At 40.6% G+C, this 22,817-nt stretch overlaps 2 protein-coding genes across 3 annotated transcripts; both read left to right on the forward strand.

Moving 5' to 3' along the window:
• The first annotated feature begins 116 nt into the window (after nucleotides 1-116).
• On the forward strand, nucleotides 117-12,273 carry si:ch211-13f8.1 (uncharacterized protein KIAA1614). Its single transcript, XM_067605761.1, has 10 exons — nucleotides 117-827; nucleotides 1,392-2,626; nucleotides 4,041-4,107; nucleotides 5,693-5,845; nucleotides 7,195-8,369; nucleotides 9,175-9,325; nucleotides 9,693-9,912; nucleotides 10,298-10,410; nucleotides 10,490-10,680; nucleotides 11,245-12,273. The coding sequence occupies exons 2-10, from the start codon at nucleotides 1,426-1,428 to the stop codon at nucleotides 11,436-11,438; spliced, it is 3,465 nt and encodes a 1,154-aa protein (XP_067461862.1). The 5' UTR covers nucleotides 117-827; nucleotides 1,392-1,425; the 3' UTR covers nucleotides 11,439-12,273.
• A 1,491-nt stretch (nucleotides 12,274-13,764) lies between these two features.
• Nucleotides 13,765-19,501, forward strand: LOC137194159 (T-cell acute lymphocytic leukemia protein 1). Of its 2 annotated transcripts, none has more exons than XM_067605777.1 (4): nucleotides 13,765-14,055; nucleotides 15,365-15,933; nucleotides 16,322-16,440; nucleotides 17,428-19,501. In XM_067605777.1, the coding sequence occupies exons 2-4, from the start codon at nucleotides 15,407-15,409 to the stop codon at nucleotides 17,949-17,951; spliced, it is 1,170 nt and encodes a 389-aa protein (XP_067461878.1). In that variant the 5' UTR covers nucleotides 13,765-14,055; nucleotides 15,365-15,406; the 3' UTR covers nucleotides 17,952-19,501. The 2 variants fall into 2 exon arrangements, with proteins under 2 accessions (XP_067461878.1, XP_067461879.1); XM_067605778.1 differs by having other exon boundaries at nucleotides 13,767-14,055; nucleotides 16,322-16,410.
• The last annotated feature ends 3,316 nt before the right edge of the window (nucleotides 19,502-22,817 follow it).

A 22,817-nucleotide genomic window follows, 5' to 3' on the forward strand; every position in this document is an offset into this window, starting at 1 on the left:
ACATGTGTGTGTGTGTGTGTGTGTGTGTGTGTGTGTGTGCACGAGCGCGTGAGAGAGAGAGACAGACAGAGAGAGAGAGAGAGAAAGAGAGAGAGAGAGAGAGAGAGAGAGAGAGAGAGAGAGAGAGAGAGAGAGAGAGAGAGAGAGCTCGTATGAATTGAGATAGAGGGAGGGATCAAGTGTATTGACAAATAATAATCATTGCTGAATTAGGCCTATATGCTCTAAAACATAAAGTGTTGTTTTTCCACTAACCATCGATCAATAACAAAAATTAGAATAAATTTGGGGTGTCTCATTTAGGCTCTAAGCTCATCCCTTTTAGTTAAAACATTCATTTTCATTGGCTTATTATTGTGTGGTGGGAGTCGTTGTGTGCGCTCTGTACTTACGCAACAGAGAGCCTCTCTCTGCGGCTGGTTCGCGAGGCAAGGACGAAATTAAAGCAGGCATTTTTGTATTCCATTTTTGTCTAATCCTACTGATTTCTGAAGGGATTACCGGACCAGTCATCATTGAGAGACCGCTCTGGCTCGCCTGACACTGCCTGGACCGGGAGCTGTGAGTGGAAGAAACACAACATTAGGGTCTGGAAAATCATTAAGGAATCTTTTGTTTTCTTTTTTTTATCCTGAGGGGAAAGTTGCTCCGTCTTCTTGCTTGACTACCGACCTGAGGATGCGCAATACATCATATGCACGGTTGTCGCAGGTTGCATGGACGGTAACTTAAATTTGTGCTGTTGCATCAATATTTATGATAACTTTGTCATGATGGTCAGCGCTGGAATTGTATTTTAAGGGACACCATCTTCACTAAATATCCAGGTACACCATTGCACATTCATTGTGTGTGTTGGTCTATTCATTTGACTAAATTCGGCTGAAACGAATGTGTTGAGAAGTAACTTTGTTCAATTACAAGATCCATAATATATTTGTTAAATTGGCCTTGAGCAAAGTATTGTGCATAATGATCTACAGTAGCCTATATGACACAACATTTTAAAATATTTAAATTTTTTATTGCTGAATAATTAATCAATCATTTTTACTCCATTTTTTGTTGAACAGGTGACTGATTTACAGAAGAAGTTTTGTTTAGTCAAGTATTGTTGTTTTTGCTTGGCAAAAAGACCCATATAAAATATTGTTTGTCCGAGTAGGGGCTCAGTTGCAGGCAGCAGTTGCTTATTCTCATTCTAAAGGATTATCCTGTGCACTGCAAAGTAATCAGCGGATAAGGCAACGTGACTGAATCCACATTACATATCTCTTCACCAGGCAGATCAGATAGAAAGTAGCTGATAACAGAGTTGTACAACAGATAGACGTAAGAGAGACGAGTCTGCTTGTGGATGAAAATAGTAAAACTTTATTCTTTATCGATAGGATCTATCTGGACTTTACTGTGCATGACCAGCCAATGGAGGAAGAGAAGGTGGTGGATGATATCAAAGCAAAATCCACTTCCCCTTTACCCTCTGGGCTTCCCATTAACTGGGGGCTCATTACCGGCCCTGTCCCTGAGCCTGTTTTCCCAGCATCCTCTTTGGGCACCTCACTTCCCCCTCCTCAGAGTTCAGCTGTGCACGCTCTACAGACCAAGGTGAGATCCCTCACTCAGAGAAGGACAAGAGCGAGAGACAGAGAGAAGGAAAGAGAGAGGTTGGACGCAGAGGTGCTGTTAAGCAGTCCAGCAGGGCAGATTTCATCTGAAGTCCTTCTCAGACAGAGGCCCAGAGGAAAGGGTCCGGTTCCGCTGCCTGCAACCTCCTGGCGATCAGGTGCTGTGAAGAACTTGAGCAGTAGCGATGAGGAGGAGGAGGTAGAGGTGCAAGTCAGGTTGGAGATTCACAGCCCTCCAGCTGAAGCACAAGGGCAGCAGGTGTTCCAAGAGGCGTTGGAAACTGAAGAAGAGAAGACAGAAAGAAATGAGGCTCAAGTCAGTTTTCTGACAGGCCAGCCTTGTGGGCTTGGGGAGGGCACCAGTCTGGAGAGCCTTCTGTCTGATAACTCGAGTAGTAGTAAGGATGAGCCATCCCCTCTTCCTCCACTACCTTTGCTCTCTTGCTCTTCTGCCACCTCATCTGCTTCTACAACATCTTCCTCCACGTCTACCACAACAACCAGACACTGGGCACCTCCAAAAGGCTTCTGGAGAGTAGCTCGCCCAGAAACATTGCTTCTAAATGGTGTTGGCCCAAACACACCCTCCACTTTACCTTCAAAGGACTATACTCAGACAGAAGCACCGGGAGAGCCTCAGAGGAAGTCAAAACCTGCAGCAGAGGCAGGTACCAGGAGTGCTGCGGGAAGTGTGGTGGATGACAGCGATGCATCCTCAGAATTCAAGCACTCAGACAGCGTGGACTGCTACTTGGACAGGTATGAGCAGAAAGAGACAGACGCCACTGACCCAGTCAAAGAGCTGTGCAGTTCAGACAGCTGGGAGAGCACGTCTTCACAAAGTGGGATGCTCTTGGCAGATGAGAAACTGAAGGTGAAGCAAAGGGCTTACGCAAAGTTAAGGGAAAGACAACAAAACTGCAGGGAGGAGAGAGAGCAAAGTGGTGAAGAAAGCGCCAGCCAGCATGGAGACGCAACAAACAGAGTGGATTGTAAAGGTAAGCCTCCTGAAGGAAACTGCATGTATTTAATGTCACACTTAATAATAATGATGTGTTTAATGTGTTTGAAAACTGAGTGAAAGCTTTACTTGTGGTGCTGAGATTTCAATTTGAGACTATAAGTCACAGATGAGATCCCTCCTCCCGTTTTAAGGTGGTTATTTTTAGTTTGTTGATGAATGGATTGTAATGTCTGACAAACTGTTGTAAAGCCTCTGAACTTTTGTTGGGCTTTTGTACAATGACTGGCTCTGCTCAACAAACAAGCAAAAACAGTTGGCATATATTGACATAATTCAGGCCATCATAAAAGATGAATGAAGGCGTGTGTCTGTTCTTTTTAAAGAAGTGACTCAGTCATGGTTCTGTGATTATCATTCGCAACTTCCTTGTACAGTGTAGGTAAATATTGTCAGCTGGCAACCGCTGTATTTTTTAGCAGTTAAACAGCTCAGGGGATCTACTGTAGCTTAGCAGTGGAGACAGAATATTCAGATGCATATTGCATTTGCATATTCTCCCAACAACAGTCTAAACACTTAAAAATTTTAAAATTGTATTCAAATTGACAAATTCTGTGCCTTCAACAAGCCTTTATCTGTCTGATGTTGTATGGAAATACAATATGTAACCTGGCTGATTCCCAGTGTTGAGCAGATGTCAGATGTGCAGATGTGCAGATGTGCATGAGGATGTTGCTATTATTAGCAGTCGGAACAGTGGTGGGGGAAGTGTCCCTGATTTTGTATCTCTGTCTGTGCTAATGAATGTCTTTGTATGCATTTCGGGTGACAGATTATGTATTTTCCCATGCTAGGTATGTGTAATACTGTGTATGTCTTCTGTGTGTGTGTGTTTGAGTGTGTCAATACCAGATAGATGGTCAGTGCAAGACGTACGGGTAAATCCATGATGATCAGGTGATTTATTTTTCCTCTTCCCTCCGGGATGTCTGCCCCTCACTGGTTGCATAACCTCTGTTTTTTTGAGTGACATTAAGGGTCAGTCAGGGATAACCTATGAGACTGTCACTGAATCTAATGGTATGAAGGTTTATGTAAATCCTTATGATTATATAAAGACCCAATTACTTTAATACCAACATGTCTCTCTAGGTCACATTATGGCTGATGGCTCCCTCCATGTTTGCACAAGGCAAACACTAAGACACTGAATAAGAAATGAACACTGAATAGGAATTAAATACATTACACCTGCAGGTTAAATGTAGAGGAAAACAGAGACTGGAACGACTCAATGTTTTGTAAATAGAAAACTTTGTAGCAGTAATCATATTCATGGTGTTAAAATGGCTGAACCATAAAATGTAACATCATTGCTGCCATAATCACACCATCTAACATTTCCAGATCTGCTAATATTTTTACTTTTCCCCTCTGTTTCATGCCAGGTGCCCCTGGGGTTTTGGACATCTCAGACTCAGCCATTCTTGCCCAGGAACTTGAACCCTATTTGAGGTGAGCAATGCAATGCTGCTTTACGTGCTTGGCAGGGGTGGTGACATACAACTCCTATGCACTATGTATATCCCCTCTGCATAAATTCCACTCTCATAGATCCACTTGTGGCACTTTGTTTCCCCTGGATTGAAGCAGTTAGAGTGCCAAACAAACTGTGTGAGTAAAATAACCATTGTGACAACAGGAATATATTATTTATTCAAGAGGTAATGCAAGCATTATTTAAAATATTAAATAGAATATGCTTTTAAAGAAGCATAAAATTTCAATTTGATATATTGATGAAGCTGTTTTTTTACCAAAATGAAACTATGACATAAATCTCTTAATTGCATTGTGACACATTACGATAGGGACCAAACCAAACCAAACCGAACCAAACGTGAATATTTTGTGCAACTGAACAATAAAAACACAAATTTCTATAAAAAAAAATAAAGTTTGGCTTTTTACTTCAACTTCAGCAATGATGCCAATTGTCAACTTTATTGTCCATTAGAAAAAACACACAACACAAACAAGGCACAATACATACATTAAAATAAAAAGAAAAACATTGTCACTTTTATATATATATATATATTTAAAAGACAATTAATCCAATGTTTCCACAGGGGTGACTGGTTTTGTACAACACTGAAACCAGGATTTGCCAGCAGCATGATAATGGCGTCCTGCGAATCATTCAGTCGACAAATAGATTTGTACATCAGATTTCTCAATAGAGCCTGGAAAGTGTTGACACCTGCATTACAAAAGAAATTGCACCACCCAGGTTTTTTTTTAAAGTAATACAGTCATTATAGGCAACCTGAAGCTTATGCATGCTCCCCTTTTTAAACTTGGCCCACAAGGGGGAAGTATAGAGGGAAGTGCAATATGCTCTAAAGAGATTTATTTTAACATGGTCTGAACACATGTAGAATTTTCTTGCCAACATGTTAGCTTGAGCATATAATATACAGCACTGCCAATATTTAGAGGTCATTATTATTAAGGGGATTATTATTATTATCATCATAAACTGCAGATTGGAACAGAAGCATACGGGATACCAAAACAAACTGCTAATTATACCGTGTTTGCCAATGTTGGGATAAAAGATTGACATGACAAACTGTAATCTATTGAATCACAACATGTTCTCCTCTTGACACACAGGGGAAAATGAATCACACTCACTCCATGACAAGGATAATCCACATGGCTGATGTATCATGCTATCTTTATCGCAGGGCCAGGGGATAAAGACAAGTACAGACGATGAAGCACAATGCAGAGCAGCTTAGCTGCTGGGCATAAGGAGAGATGGATGGATGACGTGTTTCTCTGCTGCTCACCACCAGTGCCACGCCCCATTCTATCTATCTGATATTACATAAGGCAGCTTAGGAAGATGCAGCTTGATTCATTCTATGTTAAGTCAATCTGTGGAGGATGTGATGTTGCTGGATATGTCATAGTGTTGCACATTTAAATACTTCATCAAATGCTCAATTTCATTCACCTCTATGTTATTTTCATGACCAAAATTATTTCTTTTGGTCCTAAATTGCATCTATCCGTCTCTGTTTATGTTCAGGTCTCTTCTCGTAATCAATGATGACCTTCCTCTGAGCCCAAGACATGAGCAAGCCAAGCGTCTCCTGGAGCGAGCACGACTCAAGGCTCGTTCCACTCATGTTAAAGGCGATCGCCCCTGCAGACGCTCCCATTCTGATCAGAGATCCACAGCGTAAGTTGATTACATCTACCTACAGTACTGTGCAAACATTTTAACCGCTGAAATCCAAGTGAGGATGCTTCCAAAAATAACGCCATGAATAGTTTGCATTTATCAGTTCATACAACTTCATACAAAGTTCAGTAAACAGAGGAAACACAAATAAAATCAGTATTTGGTGTGAGCACGCTTTGCCTTTAAAACAACACCAATTCTCCTCGGTACACCCGTACACAGTTTTTCAAAGTACTTGGCAGGTAGTTGTTCCAAACATCTTCTCGTGGAGAAGTTGCCACAGTTCATCTGTGGATTTAGACTGTCTCAGTTGCTTCTGTCTCTTGATGTAATCCTAGACTGACTCGTTGATGTTGAGATCAGGGCTCTGTACGGGCCATACCATCTGTTGCAGGACTTGTTCTTCTTGTTGCTGAAGATGGTTCTTTATGATTCTGGCTGTATGTTTGGGGAGGTTGTCATGTTGCAAACTAAATTTGGGACCAATCAGATGCCTCCCTGATGGTATTGCATTATGGATAATAATGTAAACATTTTAAGTGTGTAAAAGGTTTGCACAGTACTGTATGTTGGCAAGGACTTCCTTGGCTTCTTCAAAATCTTTATTTTTGTTTCCTTTGTCTATTTTATCCCTTGTGTCTCCATTATGTTTCTCTCTGCTTTATATCCCTCTCTTGCACTTGGCCTGTTTTAGCAAAGCTAATGTTGCATAACTGAAAATAAGTTAAAGCTTTGCAACCTGACTATGCTTTGTAAGTACAAACACAGAGATGACAGTGTCGTGAAAATGTTTGGTGTCATTCTGTTTATGTAATCGCATATACGTCACACAGTTTTATTCCTGAAATCCCCTTAAATCAGCAAAGCATTCACTTAATTTAGAATTACGAGCATTTACAATCTTGACTGCATAACAAACCTGTTGTTAGACTATCTGTAGACCCTGCATACTGTATTTGTCATTACAATATACCTTGTCTTTGGTTTATTCTATCATAAGAAACCCCTTATTCTGAAAATAAGCACCATATAAGGGGATAAGAGAGATATCCCACACATAGAATATTGCAAGCTCCCAAACAATGTATAAGACAAAGTTTCGATCTTGAAGTTCTTTGTCAGGCATATATGAACATACCCAGAGAAGCCTTCCTGCTTGTGATAGGCTATTTTATTTGACTGAGATTTAGTTTCATTTTCATGTTCACTTTTGCTTTAGTTCTGGCTCACTTTCATAGGATACTAGCATATAAACTGAGTTCAACACAAGAGTAACTCCTACAGACAAAATTCATAGTCCACTGAATGTCTGTGATATGCATTCACTGTTTCTCTGTTTCTTGCAGTAAGAAGCAACAAGTTGAGTCTCCCTGTCCAGCATCAGTACAGAAAGTTGTTCAAACAAAAGAAGATCTTACAGCTCAAACTGTATCTGGTCCCCTCCTCGTCCCCGACCAAAAAGACACTTCCCCCAGTGATCAGGGCAGTCGATCCAGACGGTATGGTTGTTCACCCACACGGGTACGCTTCGAGGATGAATCAGAGAAAGAGGCGGAGTCTCGGTACTTAGACAGGGTGAGACAACGAGGCAGACCTGGGATGAAGTCCAAGAGCAAGGAAAGTAACACCGATTCAAGCAGTAGTGGTTCAGAGAGGAGTAGAAGCCATAGAAGTGTCTCCGTGCCTCCTGCACAGAAACAAGAAGATGTGGGTGTCGGTGGTGAGGCCACAACAGTGATTAAAGAGATAATAGTGCTGGTGAAGAAATGTGAGGCTTGTGGCTCTGTAATCAGGGAACCTCAACCAGCCTCATCACTGTCAGATCCACAGAACATTGAGCAACAGGTGGGCAACCCAGAGGACCCACGGGGAAAAGCAGTTCCTCGCTGGGTGCCTCCAAACAAACCAGAAGTGAGTACTCGTCCTAAGGCTCCTCTAACTGTCACTTTTGCTGGAGCTTATGTGCTGGGGGAAAATAAAGAGAGTAGTACAGGATGGAAATCTTCAGGGTTTGGTAAACTTAGGAGAAGGAGCAGGAAAGGAGAAAGCAGGCTAGAGTCTGGCCATGGCCCTTATGGTCCGTCGTGGGCTCAGCGGCGTAACTCTAATCCCAGGAACAGAGTGAATTTGAGCAGAGCCGTTTCCTTCGCCCCTGGCAGCCCCATCACTCTGGAGCCACATTTGCTAGAGGCATCTGGCGGAATAAGGGAATCACCTCCTCCTTCTCTTCCTATAAAGTCAGCTCTGAAGTCAAGCTCAAGGAATCGCTCTGCTGCAGGTCAGTCCACAGTGCAGTTCCAGATGACCTCAAATCAGGGAGGTGAAGGCACGTCTCAGCATTCAGCCCTCATAGATTCACCAGAGGCTAGGAGGGAGTCCCCAGTGTCATTAACCCAAGGGACGCCTGCAACAAGCAGCCCAGTGCCCTGTATCAGGCCCTCCACTCTGAGGTACTCACCAGCCCGGCTCACCACAGATATGCCAGCTGCTGAAGTCTGGGATGCCACTCCAGATGGAGCAGGTGAGTGGTCAGTGAGGATGAGCAGGGCCATATGTTGACTTCAGTTCTTGTAGAAAATAGTACAGAGTTGAGGACCTTTAGTTTCTGCTGTTTATATGCTACCTTTTTATGAAAGGATCTATTATTCTGGAAAAGTAGTGTTGAAACACTAAGAATCTTTACTTTAGTAAAAGTAGTAATACAACAGTGTAAATGTATGTTTCAAGTAAAGGTCCTGCATTCAAAAGTTTGCTTTAGTAAAAGTACAGAGGTATTACCAGCAACATTCATCAAAAGTAAGCACATCCTTTCAGAGGATATTGCATTATACATACTATATACATACATGTTATATCATTGTATTGATGCATTAGAATGTAGTCAGCATTTTAGTGTTGTAGATGGTCGAAGTGAAGCTAATTTAGGTACTTTCATCACTAAGAATGTCTCATATTTTATAAACTGGTTAGATATTTTGCATGAAAAGTTTTTATCTGCAAAGCACCTAGTGAATATAACAGTTAGATATGTGGAATGTGGCAGAAGAAAAGTACAATATTTCCCTCTGAAAGGCAGTGGAGTGGAAGTATGAAGCAGCATTTTGTGTAAATATTGAATTTATGTACAGTACTTGTGTAAATGTACTAGTTACTTGTGGAAAAGTGGAGATTCTGCTAAAGAACTGCACTTTCTACATAGATTAGGAAATCATAGCTGAAAACTGTTGATGGTATTCACACCATCACATTTAAAATCTTGCAGATTGTATAAAATAGAAAAGAATGATTCTTTGGCACCCAGACAGTAAATTGTGTTCTATCAGCAGGTCTGAGTGGAGACACTGGTCCTGGTTCGGAGTGTCGTACCGCTCTGCGCGGCCTGGCTATGTCTCGGGCTGAGGATCTTAGAGCCGAGCTGTTGAGAGCAGAGCATCTGAAAGCTGAGGCCATATGGGAGGAAAACTCTGATGGGTCCAGGTAAGCCAAGATAACAACGCTCTTGTCATAGCTTAGAAAATAAATCCCTTGCCCCCACCAGCGCTGCTCCCAAAACTACTTGAGCGTGCTAGTGGTAGCAGTTAGGAGATTAAAACCTTGACCTACAATCCACAGGATGTTATTGTTCAGGAATACTTTGTGAATATCAAGACAATCCTGCCCTCTTCTGGAAGTTAAAAGCATTAGCAGAATGATAAAACTATAAGCAAGATACTAAACTCCTTGCAACAGTTCATAAACAGTTATGTTGATTGGTAATTTTTTTTAGTTGGTGTTGCAGTTGGGTCTAGATTACTGTTTGAGATGATATTACTGTACAGTAAAATACCTATAACCTCCCCTACAGAAAGCTGGATGGACGACCAAAGCTCTTCCTGCGTCGCTTCTTTTCCTCCATTGGTTTGAACAGTGTTGGTAGACTAGTGAAAGGAGGCCGCTCCAGCAGTATGGAACAGCTCAGTATCCCCACTGCACCCCGGGCCAGCTCAACTTCCCCAAGCCCCACACGCAGACCACAGCCCACCATCCGCATACAGAGGACACCCTCTCTGCAGACCTTGAACACGGTGAGCAATGCAAGTGTAGATGTTTCCTGCCATGTGATCTTGGTTCAGGGCTGCTTTTTTTTTTTTTTTTTTTTTTTTACCTCAAACAGGTAGACCAAAGGGAGAAAACATTTTTTTACATGTCTGTAAACTCCCAGTTGCCTCTTTGAAGTACCTTTCACTACTTATTTGTCATAGTGGACCCACCAAGGCTTTGAAGTATTACCAACCTTACTGCCTGACACTGGGAACAGAAATAATGTATTCCAGGTTGTCTGTGTTTTCTTGTACTTTCTGTGGCAGCCACCCTAAACAGATATAAAGAACTCTCTGCCAAAAGCTGATACGGTGAATTTTGGCAATATCAAATACAGAATTTGTTACAATGTCATTTATCTGCCACTAGGTGCTGCCACTGGCCCAACTGCGCAAAGCCTCCTCTGTTCAGAGTTTAGAGAGGAGAACAGAGCGTACAACAATATTGGGAGAAGTGCAGATACCATACGGCCTGGCACCCAGGTAGGTTTCAAAGAAAAATAGTGATACAGAGATCCAAGTAAATATCTTGACTGAAATAACTACATTTCTGCTATTACAGCCCTGATAGCCCTCAGCTGGAGCTTCACAGGGCCTTGAGTGTTGAAGACTTACTTGCCTCCAGAATAGTGCGTCCAGTAGGCCGGGTCACTCAGGCTTTTCCGGATGGGTCCCTCCTCCTGGAGCTCATTAGACCCCCAAATGGTCCTTTTGGTTTTGTCATCTCAAGGGGCAAAGGTCGACCTGACACAGGTAGCTTGTTTTAATCCACATTCTCTTTGTAACTAATGTTTTAAATGTAGAGCTTGGTTTTACAGTTGTTTTGTTAATCATGGTGGTTACTTTATTTGCCTGAGCTAACTGCCAGGGTGTTCTTCAATGATGTGTTGTGTATCTTGAAAATAGAAAAAGAAAGACAATATAATCAAAATGTCATAGTTCAGATATAAATTTACCTTTGGGTCTTTACTGTTGAAAGCAAACTAGGTAAAATTGGCAATCAAACATAATCAGATATATAATCAAACATGTCAAAACACAGGGCCAATTTAGCAGAAATTCTCTAGTTCATATTATTTGTAAAATGTGTAACAATGCTTCTCATCGAAGCTGTTTATGTTGATTATACTGAATACAATTTTGCATATACTCTATATATTGTATGATTCACTATACTCAAATGCATCATATCTCTGTTTTCTGCTTCCACCTGTTTTCCTCCACTTTCCAAATTGCACTTCCTCGCTCCATTCTTTCACTATCCAACCATTTCTTTACCTTCCTTTCATCTGTCCTTCTTTTTGCTCCCTCCTCTAGGTGTATATGTCGAGAAAGTGGGTGATGGTAGTGGTGAAGGCCCTTATGTAGGTCTCCTGGGCATTGGCGATGAAATTCTACAGGTAAATGGAGAGGCTGTGGCTGGACTCAGTCTGGACCAGGTGACACGGCTCATGACACGGGAAAGCATTGCTTCTCTTCGGATAATGCCGGCCCGACGCAACCAGCGCTGAATGGGAAGATGGGCATGGCACACAGCCATTTCTCCGGTAGCTGTGGATTATAATTGGCCACTGCAAACACTGCTGATGGACTATAAAGTATTGTAGATAGTCAGTGTATATTTCAGGGCAGTTTCATATAGCAAAACGGCTACATGTGATAACAGGGTTAGAGGTTCATTTCACATGAATGTAACCTGAACAATATGACACTACAAGGGACTTTGGATTAAAATGGCAAATGGTTAAAAATAACAAATCTAAAACCAAACAAATGCGCTAGAGTGGACTAGTTAGAAACTGGATTAGAGAATATTGTGATTCTAATTCAAAAGTAACACCAGTGATACTGATTAAAACCCAGAATGACTTGTTTTTGAGCATGACTTTGTGTTTCATTGTCATATTTGGATTATTAGGAGTAATTTCATCCAATATATATATATGTTTATCCCCATCCTAAAATCTCTCCAAATCAAACTCTCTCCAAAATAATAAAAGTGACACATTTTAATTAGGAAAACAAAGGGGCTACTTTGGCCTGCATTTTGACATTTTGACTGCCCTTGTTCTCACATGATGTTCTAATTGTGATTTATTTTGCTTTTTGATAGTTACAACACACAGAGTGAGACACCATACTGTTCAGTGAGTGGGTGTGGAACCGTGTTGTGTCACATGTTTTCAGTTTTATACATCCTCAATAATCTTGTTTGATTATTTCAGGTGATCAGGATGTGCCACACATTTTATCTTTTGCTCACAAGACCCTCAAACCACGAGCTATTTGCACAAGCACAACAATATTTCATTTAAAAAAAAAAAAGAAATATGGCATCCTCCTCTGGATCACAAATATGTCTGAACAAAAAAGCAAATACTCGTTTCTTCTTTTCAGTCACGTGCTGTATCGCCTATTCCTCTATGAGATTGATACTGGTTTGCTTCTGAATAAAGATTATTTATTTTGTCAAACTTTTTATTCTTGATTGTTACATGAATTAATTATGCACACCTAAGCCACATAAATGGTAAAACAACTCCAAAAGATATAGCCTATAATATCAGATTCTGCTCCATTCACTTAGATGCATCAACATATTTGAAATATTTAAAATTTTTAGATTGTCGTTTCTTACAGGAATTCATAAAGTTATATTCTTGTGTTGAAAGTACAGCTCATGAAACTTAAAACTGTAGTCAGCCATTACTCTTTGCAGGTTCTAATATAGTTCTATTCTGCACATTTAAGATGATTAATTTGCAGCTGAAGTAGTGCTGAGTGCCCCCCAAAAATCTTGGCACAATCGCGATTTCATTAGAAGGTGCTTACACAGAAGTTTAAAGGGATTATGTCAGGCTATGCTGTTAAGCAGGATGTGGGATGGTGGTCGTGACTGCTGCTTCAACAGGTCTGTTTAAAGGTCGTGACTGATTGTGGTACTCGCATTTTTTTTTTCTAAACACATGTTTCATAGTTCTATCTGTATCTACTGTATCTTTATATCCAATAACCCAGCCTGCGCTCCCCACTTCACAGGTTTATTTGACTATAGATTTAGGCCTATTTGCTTATTTAAATGTATACATTTATTTGACTAAAAAGGAAAGGAAAGCTGTGTGAAAAATCCGTTATTAGGATGTACCTGCTACCATTTAGGCTGTTCTGAATGTGCTCTGATAGCGTGTCACCGTTGATGCTGCTGCTCTTTTATCTGATGCGGCCAGAAGCCGATGCGCTTTTATCTCCTCCAGCCATGACTCCCCACGGACCCCGGGAACCGCCGTCCAAGGCCCCCAACACAGACAATGACACGCAATAGCCCATTTATTTATTAATCTATCTATGTATTTATTTATATCAATAAAGTATTGTTCCCCATTCAATTAAGACATCCTTATCATAATTGGAGCCGCATCATTTTAGCAATCTATTCCTATCAGTGGCACATCCAGGCTCAGGGCGCAGTAATGGATATGGATTAATGGATATGTTGTTACTCTTTTTAGGAAAAAAACGAAAAAAAACAAAAAACAACAACAACAACAACTAGTCGACCCTCTGCTATTACCAGTTATCTTATTTCAGGATAAATGGGCTTAGCGGAAAACCCTTTTGTTGAAAATATAAATAGGTCAAAAGCTTAACCTGAGTTTTTGTTTCTTTCATCAAAAAAATTAAAACACCTCAACTATAGCTCAGGCTACTGTATATACCTCACGTTGTTACAGGCGCTGTGCCTGTTTGCTTTTTTTTTAATGCTTTGCCCTCCACAAGCCTATATAGCCCACGACAGCCAAATAATAATGAATCATTTCATAAATAATGGGTTTAGGGGCTTATCGGGAATGAAGAGGCCGCTGCCGTGCGCTTATCTCGCTCGGCCACATTGCGGCCTGTGTTCCGCTCCCCACACTGAGGGAGCGCACTGGATGCGGCGAGGAATAACTCAGCTACACACACACACACACACACACACACACACACACACACACACACATACACACACATATACACACTGCTCCACAACTGGCAGAAAGAAAAAAAAAGAAAAAAACCTCAGACATGGATGACCCACTCACAAAATGGCTCCACTTACACAGTAACATCAACAACACGGCTGGAACGGTAAGTGCAGAAATGACATCTCTTTATTTAAACCACCATATTCGTTGTTCCGAAAAGGCTGTAATTGGACTGTTATATCGTCTACATTTTATTGGTGCTATGTGCGAAATATTTGACCAATATTTTCTGCCATTGTCCGCTCCGATGGCTGTACGGGATGTAATAACGGATGCGAGGCCTGTTGGAGAATTCCCAGTTATAAAAGTGCGCTTTTTCATTGGCGGTCTGATGTTCGTTTGTAATAATATTCAGAGGATATTTATACAATTAATAACCGAGCAAACACCAAAAAACTGATGTGGTGTATTCAGTATGACAACCCTTTGATGTTCGGCTCTAACAACAACAGCATTATGGCCTATACGCCGCGATAAAATGGGCTAAAAAATACACAAGCTGCTCTGACATCTGTGGTTATGAAAATGATCAGATCCAAGTATTTTTTAAAGCTTTCTCGAGGCTATTTCTGGATTTGCTGAGGGCAGAAAACAGGAGGGGTTTTATTTCGACGAAGAATATACCAGCTCTTCGTGGTTTTGGCAGCTGTAATCTTTCCATTGCCTCATTACAGACGATAATTTCACCTGTAAATAAACAGCAGCCAAAATGAGCTTTTAAAATCTACTAATGTAAATTTTAAGCACAACTCAAATATGTTAACATGCATTAATACATTAACTTTGAATGTGTTGAAGGCCAAGCGTTAGATAAAAGGTTCACAGGCAAGAAAAAAAAACACATGCATGCACCACAAGATAAAACTCTTCTTAAATGATAACGTTTGAAAAATAACACTACACACCACAGTCACAAAATGTTCATTTGAGGCGAATTCATAAGTGTACAACAGCCTTTACATTATATCCTAGCAGTTCAACTTTAAGTAAAGCTTTCAAACCATCAAAATGTACAAAAAATGTATAGTCCTAGACAATTAAAACATATTCCAATTGTCAATAATAGTAAAGGCTTTAACATTATCCTCCCTTGTGGAAAAAAGCTGCATTTGAGCTTTTTATCTTTGTAAAATATCGAGAAAATATGTAGCCCGTTAATTGGGAAAAAGAAAAATCAAGCCAGCAATTAATAGCCAATTAATTATCTTTTTGATACTATTTGGAAATGTAGCCTAATGCAAACAATTGATTATAATTATAATGATAACAATAATCTGAATAAATTTAATAACAGTAATAATTGATTGATAATTGATTGCTTGCATTGACAGCGAATTCGTGGTTTTATCTGGTACAATATGACTGACAAATAATACTTTGAGCATAAATTAATCGAAAGAAATCTTATTTAGGACGTAGTGGACTCGAGCGAGTGGTGACGGTAGCCTATAAAAATGATGGAAAAACGGCAGCCGGAGCTTTGTCCTGGAAGTCCCGATGCAGAGTCCGGTCCTGGAAAGCGGGAGGACTCCTCCATCATCTCCAGACAGAACGGATGCAAGGAGGACGAGGAGCCGAGGAGAAAGGAGAGGGAGGAGGAGGATGAGGAGGAGGAGAGGGGAGGGAGCTTCAAGGGGGCTGAGGAGACGGATGACGTTCCTCTGCAGAACTCCAGCAACGGGACCAGCATCAGCGTCATCATCAACGGCGTTGCCAAGGAAACTGCCTCTCACAACGCCCTTGACCTGAAAAGGGAAGTGCCGGTGATCGAGCTCTCCAGGAGGGACGCTATAAAAGCGGTGGAGCAGAGGACTGAAAGCCATTTGGTGCCGATCACAGAACTTCGCAGACCTCCACCGCTGCCGCTGCCGCCGCCGCAACGAGACGACGCTCGAATGGTCCAGCTGAGCCCAAACGCGTTTCCTGTCCCGGCCCGGGCGATGCTCTACAACCTGGCGCAGCCTCTCGCCGCCATCAACAGGTAAAGGTGGAGATAGTGAAACAAAAACATAGTTTTATGAATGCACGTTTCATTTTATTCATTTTATCATTGTGAATATTCACCATAGAAAGTTCCATGGCTTTTAGATGTTGCCTTATTATGGCCTGTAGGGATAGGGTACTGTATAGGGTGAAAGAATGCTTGTAGTGCAATGATGATTAAGTCTTCATGTTACCATTATTTAGCATGTGTAAAGAGACCTAGGCTTGAATGTCTCTCTCTGTGTGTGTGTGTGTGTGTGTACTCCTGGTGCAAGGAGTGGGGGGTGTAAAGGGGTTAAATGCACTGAAGGAAATGAAGTACAGTATGCTGATTTGATGTCTTCTCATATACCTGTGCACCTTTTGTCTGCTTTTTGTTGTTGTAGTCTCGGAGGGGAGTCGGAGCAGTACAGCATGTACCCAAGCAACAGGGTAAAGCGCCGCCCTGCGCCTTATGAGGTTGAACTCGACGAGGGTAGGCGCATTTTAGATCTTTATAAGTATGGTAAGACGCACTTCTGCTGTGTCCTCCCTCTGCCAATTAGTCCCCTAAACGTTCCCTCCTCATCCCCATTGTCATTCATCCACTGACTTGGATCTGTACCTAATCTGAGTACTGCAGAAGATGCCTTGCAAAAAGAAAATATTAACTGTTTAACTCATAATTCATGGCACAAATGAATACAGACAATCTGAATGTCAAATACATGTACCTGTGTGCCTTTAAAGTATATGCTTTTCAGGCGGATTTGGGGTTTATTTCATTTGAAAACATCCTTTCCACCACTGCCCACTCACTGCCATATACAGGGGTGGAGGATGGGGGTGCTGCTGCCTCCATGCCAAGGTTTTACTGCAGAGTGGGCTGAAGGATTAAGATAGACTGGGTGTGTTCCAAGGGCGACAAAAGCCTGGAAGACACCATTGTTGGGGGGTGGGAGGATGTGACTACCTGCAGTGGGGCATTTTATATTTCATACCTAAATAAATAAATAAAAAAGTACATAGAATATTAAATTGGAAGCACACAGTCTCCCTAACACCCTTTCCTGGTGTTTGGCATGCCAAACCAGCCTTTTCTCTTGTTTTGTTCTGTTACATAGAGTAGCACACAGCATTTATACAGCATATACACTTTTGCAAGTCTCCATAGCTTCTGCTCCATCATCTAAAAATCCATGATTGTACGGAGGACAATGTTGCAGTTTCATAGTTAAACGAAAACGTTTGAGTTTATGTTTCTTTTTCCTTCAAGCAAATTTCTCTTAAACCCTGTGAATCTGATCTCCTGCTGCCTCCTCTTAAAATTTCTCATGTCTTTCTTAACTTTTTTCTTCTTCCATTCTTTATTTATGCCCTTGTATTGCTTTTACTCACTGCATTATCTGTTTTAGCTCTGCATCTCATGTTATTCGTGTTACTGTCTTCTATTGATGCCTCCTCTTCTTACCCTCTCCATGCCTGTCTTTTCTCCTCCCTGCTTCTCTGCTAGCTGGCCAGCCAAAGATTGTACGTCGTATCTTCACGAACAGCCGTGAACGCTGGCGGCAGCAGAATGTAAACGGAGCGTTTGCAGAGCTCCGTAAACTCATCCCCACTCACCCTCCGGACAAGAAGCTGAGCAAGAACGAGATCCTGCGGCTTGCTATGAAGTACATCAGCTTCCTCTCCAACCTCCTGGAGGACCAGGATGGAGGGAGGAATGTTGGCAGCACAACTGATGGGGAAACTGGGCTGCTGGTTGGGGCCCACGAGGGGGGCCCTCAGGGTGGACCACATCAGGAAACAGTGGTGGGCTTGGCCAGGGACGATCTTCTGGAGACAATGTCACCAGGCTCCAGCTGTGGAAGCCTGCCTGATGGCGATGCTGAGGGCAGTCCTGAGAGCTTTATGGAGGACCAGGACTCACCTCCGGCTCCAAGGACTCTACCGGCTTCACGTGGACCTCCGCTCCATCTAGCTGCTAGGGATCTGAGGCGCAATGGACGCCCATTAGATGGCTCCAGTCGCCGATGATGCTCTGCAAATAGACCATGGACACAACACCTGAGACTGAAAGAGAACAATGAGAGAGACTAAAAAAGAGATGGATATGCTCAGGACCCCGTTAAACACTGAGACATTGGTTATAGGAAGCAGAATCAAGCACCATGTAGTGAGATAGTGTTGTCCAACATGGATCATGAGTACCTGTCTCCACACTACATCTGAGACAGCACTGATGAATAGCTTGGTTTGATTGGTGATCGATTGAATTTGATCCAACAAAAGACTTGTAAATTCTGCATGTCTCATGTCTTTGACTGACCTGCGGATCATAACTTTCTGTGCTTTGAAAGTCCAAAGACTGGTTATTCTAAAAAAATTTTAAAAAATTTTAAAAAAAATCAAAAAAAGAAGGAACAAGCAATCAAAGCAAAACAAAACAAGACCAAACAAAAGAAACAATCAACAATGACAACGATGTAATTTTGAAGTTTTGACCAATGCTTCAATGATGATACTTTTGGTTACAAGAAGTAGCCAGAATAGCCAGAAAACCTGGAGATTTATGCCCAACAAATTTGATGTGTTAAAATAATGACACAAAAGTAAGTTTGCCTCAGTTGGAGGCCGTAAATAAACGGACTGGACGCTAATTGTACCCATGCAGTTATGTATTGTAAATAGCATTATATTTTCACTGCACAATGTAATAACAGTGACTCAAGTAATGTGGTTTAAGATGTACCGTAGTGTGTTTGTTGACGGGTTTACTTGCAAAATGGTCTTTTAGGAGACAGGAAACGAAAAGAAAGGAGAGAAGAGATGAGAGAAACTCAAAATGTAAAAACAAACAGCTGAACGTAGTACATCTAATGTGGTACCTTTTACTTCTGTTACACTTTGGTGATGAGAAAACGACACCAAATACGGCAACAGACAGTTAAACAGTTTCACTGCCTGAACATGAATTTAATTATTTGAATTTGCTGTGGAGGTACAAGACATGCAGTGATTCTTAAAGTGTACAAAATGTGGGTCATATGAAAATCATGGAAATGACTCATGCAGTCCTTTTGATATGAATGTCTGTTTCAGTGTTTTTTTTTAACTGTAATGCAGTTGTAGTTTAGTAAGGTACACAAATAAATCCCTTTGTTACCACATTTGACACACATACACACACACACACACACACACACACACACACACACACACACATACACACACACACACACACACACACACAAACACACACATAGACAAACTCATAGAGGCGCACACACACACACATACACCCCACAGTGTTAATATCATAACAACACCAGCAGTTTTCTGAAGAGTTAAGTATTGCTCACTGTTGTAGGTTATTCTGCTTTTTTAGCAGGACTTAGTAGCCTATATTGGTACCTTTGGTAACTATGGTATTTTATGAATTGCAGTAAAGGGACATTGTACGTTTGGTAATGACATATTTGTTGTATGATAGCTGTATCTATAAATATATCCAATGTTAAATCGATGAATTTTATACAAAACCCCTGAATAAAACACGCAGAGGAAAAGCCTTGTATTTGATCTCACTCAAGCATGTTGTGGCTCCTGTTCAATTCAATTCAGTTCCTTTATCATACATACTTTTGTGTCACATTGCATCATATATGAGTCATTTTATACCCTTTACACTCCTATTCATAATTGCGTAATCTAATTGAGTAATCCCTAGAGGCTGACAGGCAAACCATGCAACTGTTTCCCATCTTATCTATACAGAGTGTATAGTTAAAACCGCAGCCTCCTTATGAAACTCCCTCAATGGATGCTGGAATCCTCACTTCCTCCCAACAAGTGACAACTTCCTGTAGAGGTTAACGTGGCTCGGTGACCTACAGGATATCCTGCCATTGTGAAAGTGGTTTTGACAGCCTCCACTGCACTCGTTTGCACGCTGTTGTGTCTGCGCACTTTATGAAACAGCCATTCTGATCAAGACTCCCACCGCCTGCAAGTTATTTACTTATGCAATAGAAAGTTGTGTTCATTAACCCGGGGTCGTTACTGGAAAGAGAAATTGTGTAGTGGTAGCTTTTCCTACTTAAATGTTTTGAAGTCTTCTTTCCTATATTCCGTAACTTTACACAGCAGACTTTGCCACTAGTACCACTACTACAACAACAGCGGCAGCACTTAGACATTTCTAAAAAACTATAATTGCTTCCAGAGAGCATCAGAGACAACCAGGTGTTTGGAGACCTCTCCTGTGCTCTGCGCTGGCTGTGCTGGGACTCCACTGAGGGGCTCTCTGGGTTAATGCCTGCCAAACATTTACCTGCTTCAGTGTTCCTGACTCTCCAAAAAGACACAGACTCACAAAAAGAGAGGGATACAGGGAGAGTATATGAGGAATTGAAAGGGAGGGAACGAGAAGAGGCTTGTGCATGTTTGTGTCTGTGTGTTTGTGTGAGCTAGTTTGTGTGCATGTGTATGTATGTGCTCTGCATAGATCTGTGTGTGTGTGTGTGTGTGTGTGTGTGTGTATGTGTGTTTGTGTGTGTGTGTGTGTGTGTATGTGTGTATGTGTGTGAGCTGGTGTGTGTGTGTGTTTATCAGCTCAGTGCAGATGGGTGGCAGAGTGGCTCTTGCAGCCAAATGATTCAGTATGCTAATGAGTTGTTATCTGTGGTGCTGCAGGAACAATATACTGTCTTTCTCTCAGTGGGAATCCAGCCTGCTGGGAACAGATTACACTGCACACACCGCCAAGGTAGTTATTTATATTTTCACACAGAGTAGTAGAAAATACATAAATGCACACACACATACACACACACGCATCCACAGATAGGCCTATAAACAAACAAGCAGAATAACATTTTAACATAAACACACAAACACATACACATACACACACACATACACATACACACACTCACACACACACACACACACACACACACACACACACACACACACACACACACACACACACACCACCATCACCACCAACAGCAGCAGTATAAATATTGTGGAAATTTGAGGTAAATGTACGTCCTTCACCAATAGATGGAGATGTCATTCTGGGTTTTCCTCTTTAACACGTTTCAGTTTTATGTTAATGTTTCTTTGTAAAACACATTTGCACTTAGTTAAAGTTAACTTTCAATTAATCTAGAAATAGATTTTTCCAATTATTAATAAAGACTCTTCAACTGATGGAAACTTTAGCTTACAGGACCCAAACTCGGCTGAAAAATAAAATCCTTCCAGTCATGACCTGATGAATACCGCCATCGATATTTATGAATCAATCAGTTTGTGAACATTGTTTGGTAACTATAAGAACTTCCTGAATTCTAATTCACAAAGCCAAGATTGACACCTACAATAAGTCAGCAATGTAATTATTTGTGATAAATGACTAATTGATTCACAGTAGAGGATTCTTTCAGAAGTGTCATTGCGTAATGATTTGACAAAGACATTTGGCAAAGTGATAGAAAATGGTGATTGGTGCCACCTTTACAAACATTCAAACAAACATTCCAAAATGTCACCTTTAATTTAAACACATTACAATTACAATCATTATTCCGTTGTCTGCTTTGACCTTTGAATTTATGGTTATATACCCATACAGTATGAGCCCATATGTTGGATTTTGAAGAAAAAAAGGACCTGCTATTTAATTATGAATCAATTATTAATTATTAATTAAAGGACATAAATGAGCAAAAATGCAGCTTGTTTTTCATGATGTTAGTTGGGACATGGTTGGAAACATTATGACAATTTAGTGTTTATTATGTCACATTATTTAATGTAATAATGTAATAATTTATTGTCTTATGTGTGTCCCCCAGGAAAACAGAGGGAATATACATGTTCTGTGTGAGCAGATTCCACACAGAAAAGCTGCAAGTTTTGTGCTTTGTATAAAAAATGTATGAGATGCACACATGCACATAACTATGCAAATAATAGTATATGGCATTGATAACTGATAATAGATAATGACATTCTCAACTAAATTATGTAGGTTATTACTCCAGTGGAATTTAACATTCTAACTGTAAGATATTTGATACATAATATTAAACTGAAGGTATTATGATATGAAAGTCCAAGCTTAAGAGGGTGAAGGCATCTCCTGTGCTGGAGATATATAGTGAATGACAGATAGAGTAGGTACCCAAGTTAATACAGAGGGAAAGGTATTTCTCAAAATGGTAACATGTGGGCTGAATGGGGATTCTTTCTTCTGATTCTTTTATATGTCGAATTTCTTTTATGAGCCAAATATGCACCTAACCTACAAAAAATGACCCAGGATATTAAATTTTTCTGTGTGAGAAAAAAAGTAAAGAGAGAGAAAAAGGAGACATTTTATTGCATGGAAAATACTCAAACCTGCTAAACCAAACTTGTGATGGCCTTCTTCTCAAAAAACAAAACAAAACAAAACAAAAAAACAACAAAACTAGACGATATCTACATTAACAGTATCAAAATCTTTCTTCTTTTATTTAAGATACAATATAGATTGTAATTGATTTAACATTTTTATCCAAATTACTGAAGATTTCAAGCAAAGTTAGACAAAGACTGACTGCTGTGACTTTTAAGAAGTAAATGTTTCTAATAAATGTTCCTATAAATATTAGATTTAGGTCCTCAATTTAATATTTTTCAATCATGAGTCAACATGAAAACATCTGAGTGTCAGCAATGAAATATACTAAATGCATCTTAATGGTAAATTTAAACTGAAAGCCTTTAAAAGTTAATACAATCTGCCTACTCTCTCTCTCACAAACAAATACATCACAGCATAAAAGCACGCTCTTAGTGAAGTAAAATATTAAATGAAATTTGTCTTCTAGACAGATTACTGTTATGCAC

Source organism: Thunnus thynnus, chromosome 12, assembly GCF_963924715.1.
Source record: "Thunnus thynnus chromosome 12, fThuThy2.1, whole genome shotgun sequence".
NCBI classification, from domain to species: domain Eukaryota; kingdom Metazoa; phylum Chordata; class Actinopteri; order Scombriformes; family Scombridae; genus Thunnus; species Thunnus thynnus.

Excerpts from the sequence above, each read along its gene's own strand:
- si:ch211-13f8.1 (XM_067605761.1), top strand. The coding sequence starts at position 1,426 with ATGGAGGAAGAGAAGGTGGTGGATGATATCAAAGCAAAATCCACTTCC. Across the intron at positions 5,846-7,194 it reads TCTGATCAGAGATCCACAGC|TAAGAAGCAACAAGTTGAGT; the intron begins GTAAGTTGATTA and ends TGTTTCTTGCAG. Across the intron at positions 10,411-10,489 it reads CCATACGGCCTGGCACCCAG|CCCTGATAGCCCTCAGCTGG; the intron begins GTAGGTTTCAAA and ends CTGCTATTACAG.
- LOC137194159 (XM_067605777.1), top strand. The coding sequence starts at position 15,407 with ATGATGGAAAAACGGCAGCCGGAGCTTTGTCCTGGAAGTCCCGATGCA. Across the intron at positions 15,934-16,321 it reads CCTCTCGCCGCCATCAACAG|TCTCGGAGGGGAGTCGGAGC; the intron begins GTAAAGGTGGAG and ends TTGTTGTTGTAG. Across the intron at positions 16,441-17,427 it reads TTTAGATCTTTATAAGTATG|CTGGCCAGCCAAAGATTGTA; the intron begins GTAAGACGCACT and ends CTTCTCTGCTAG.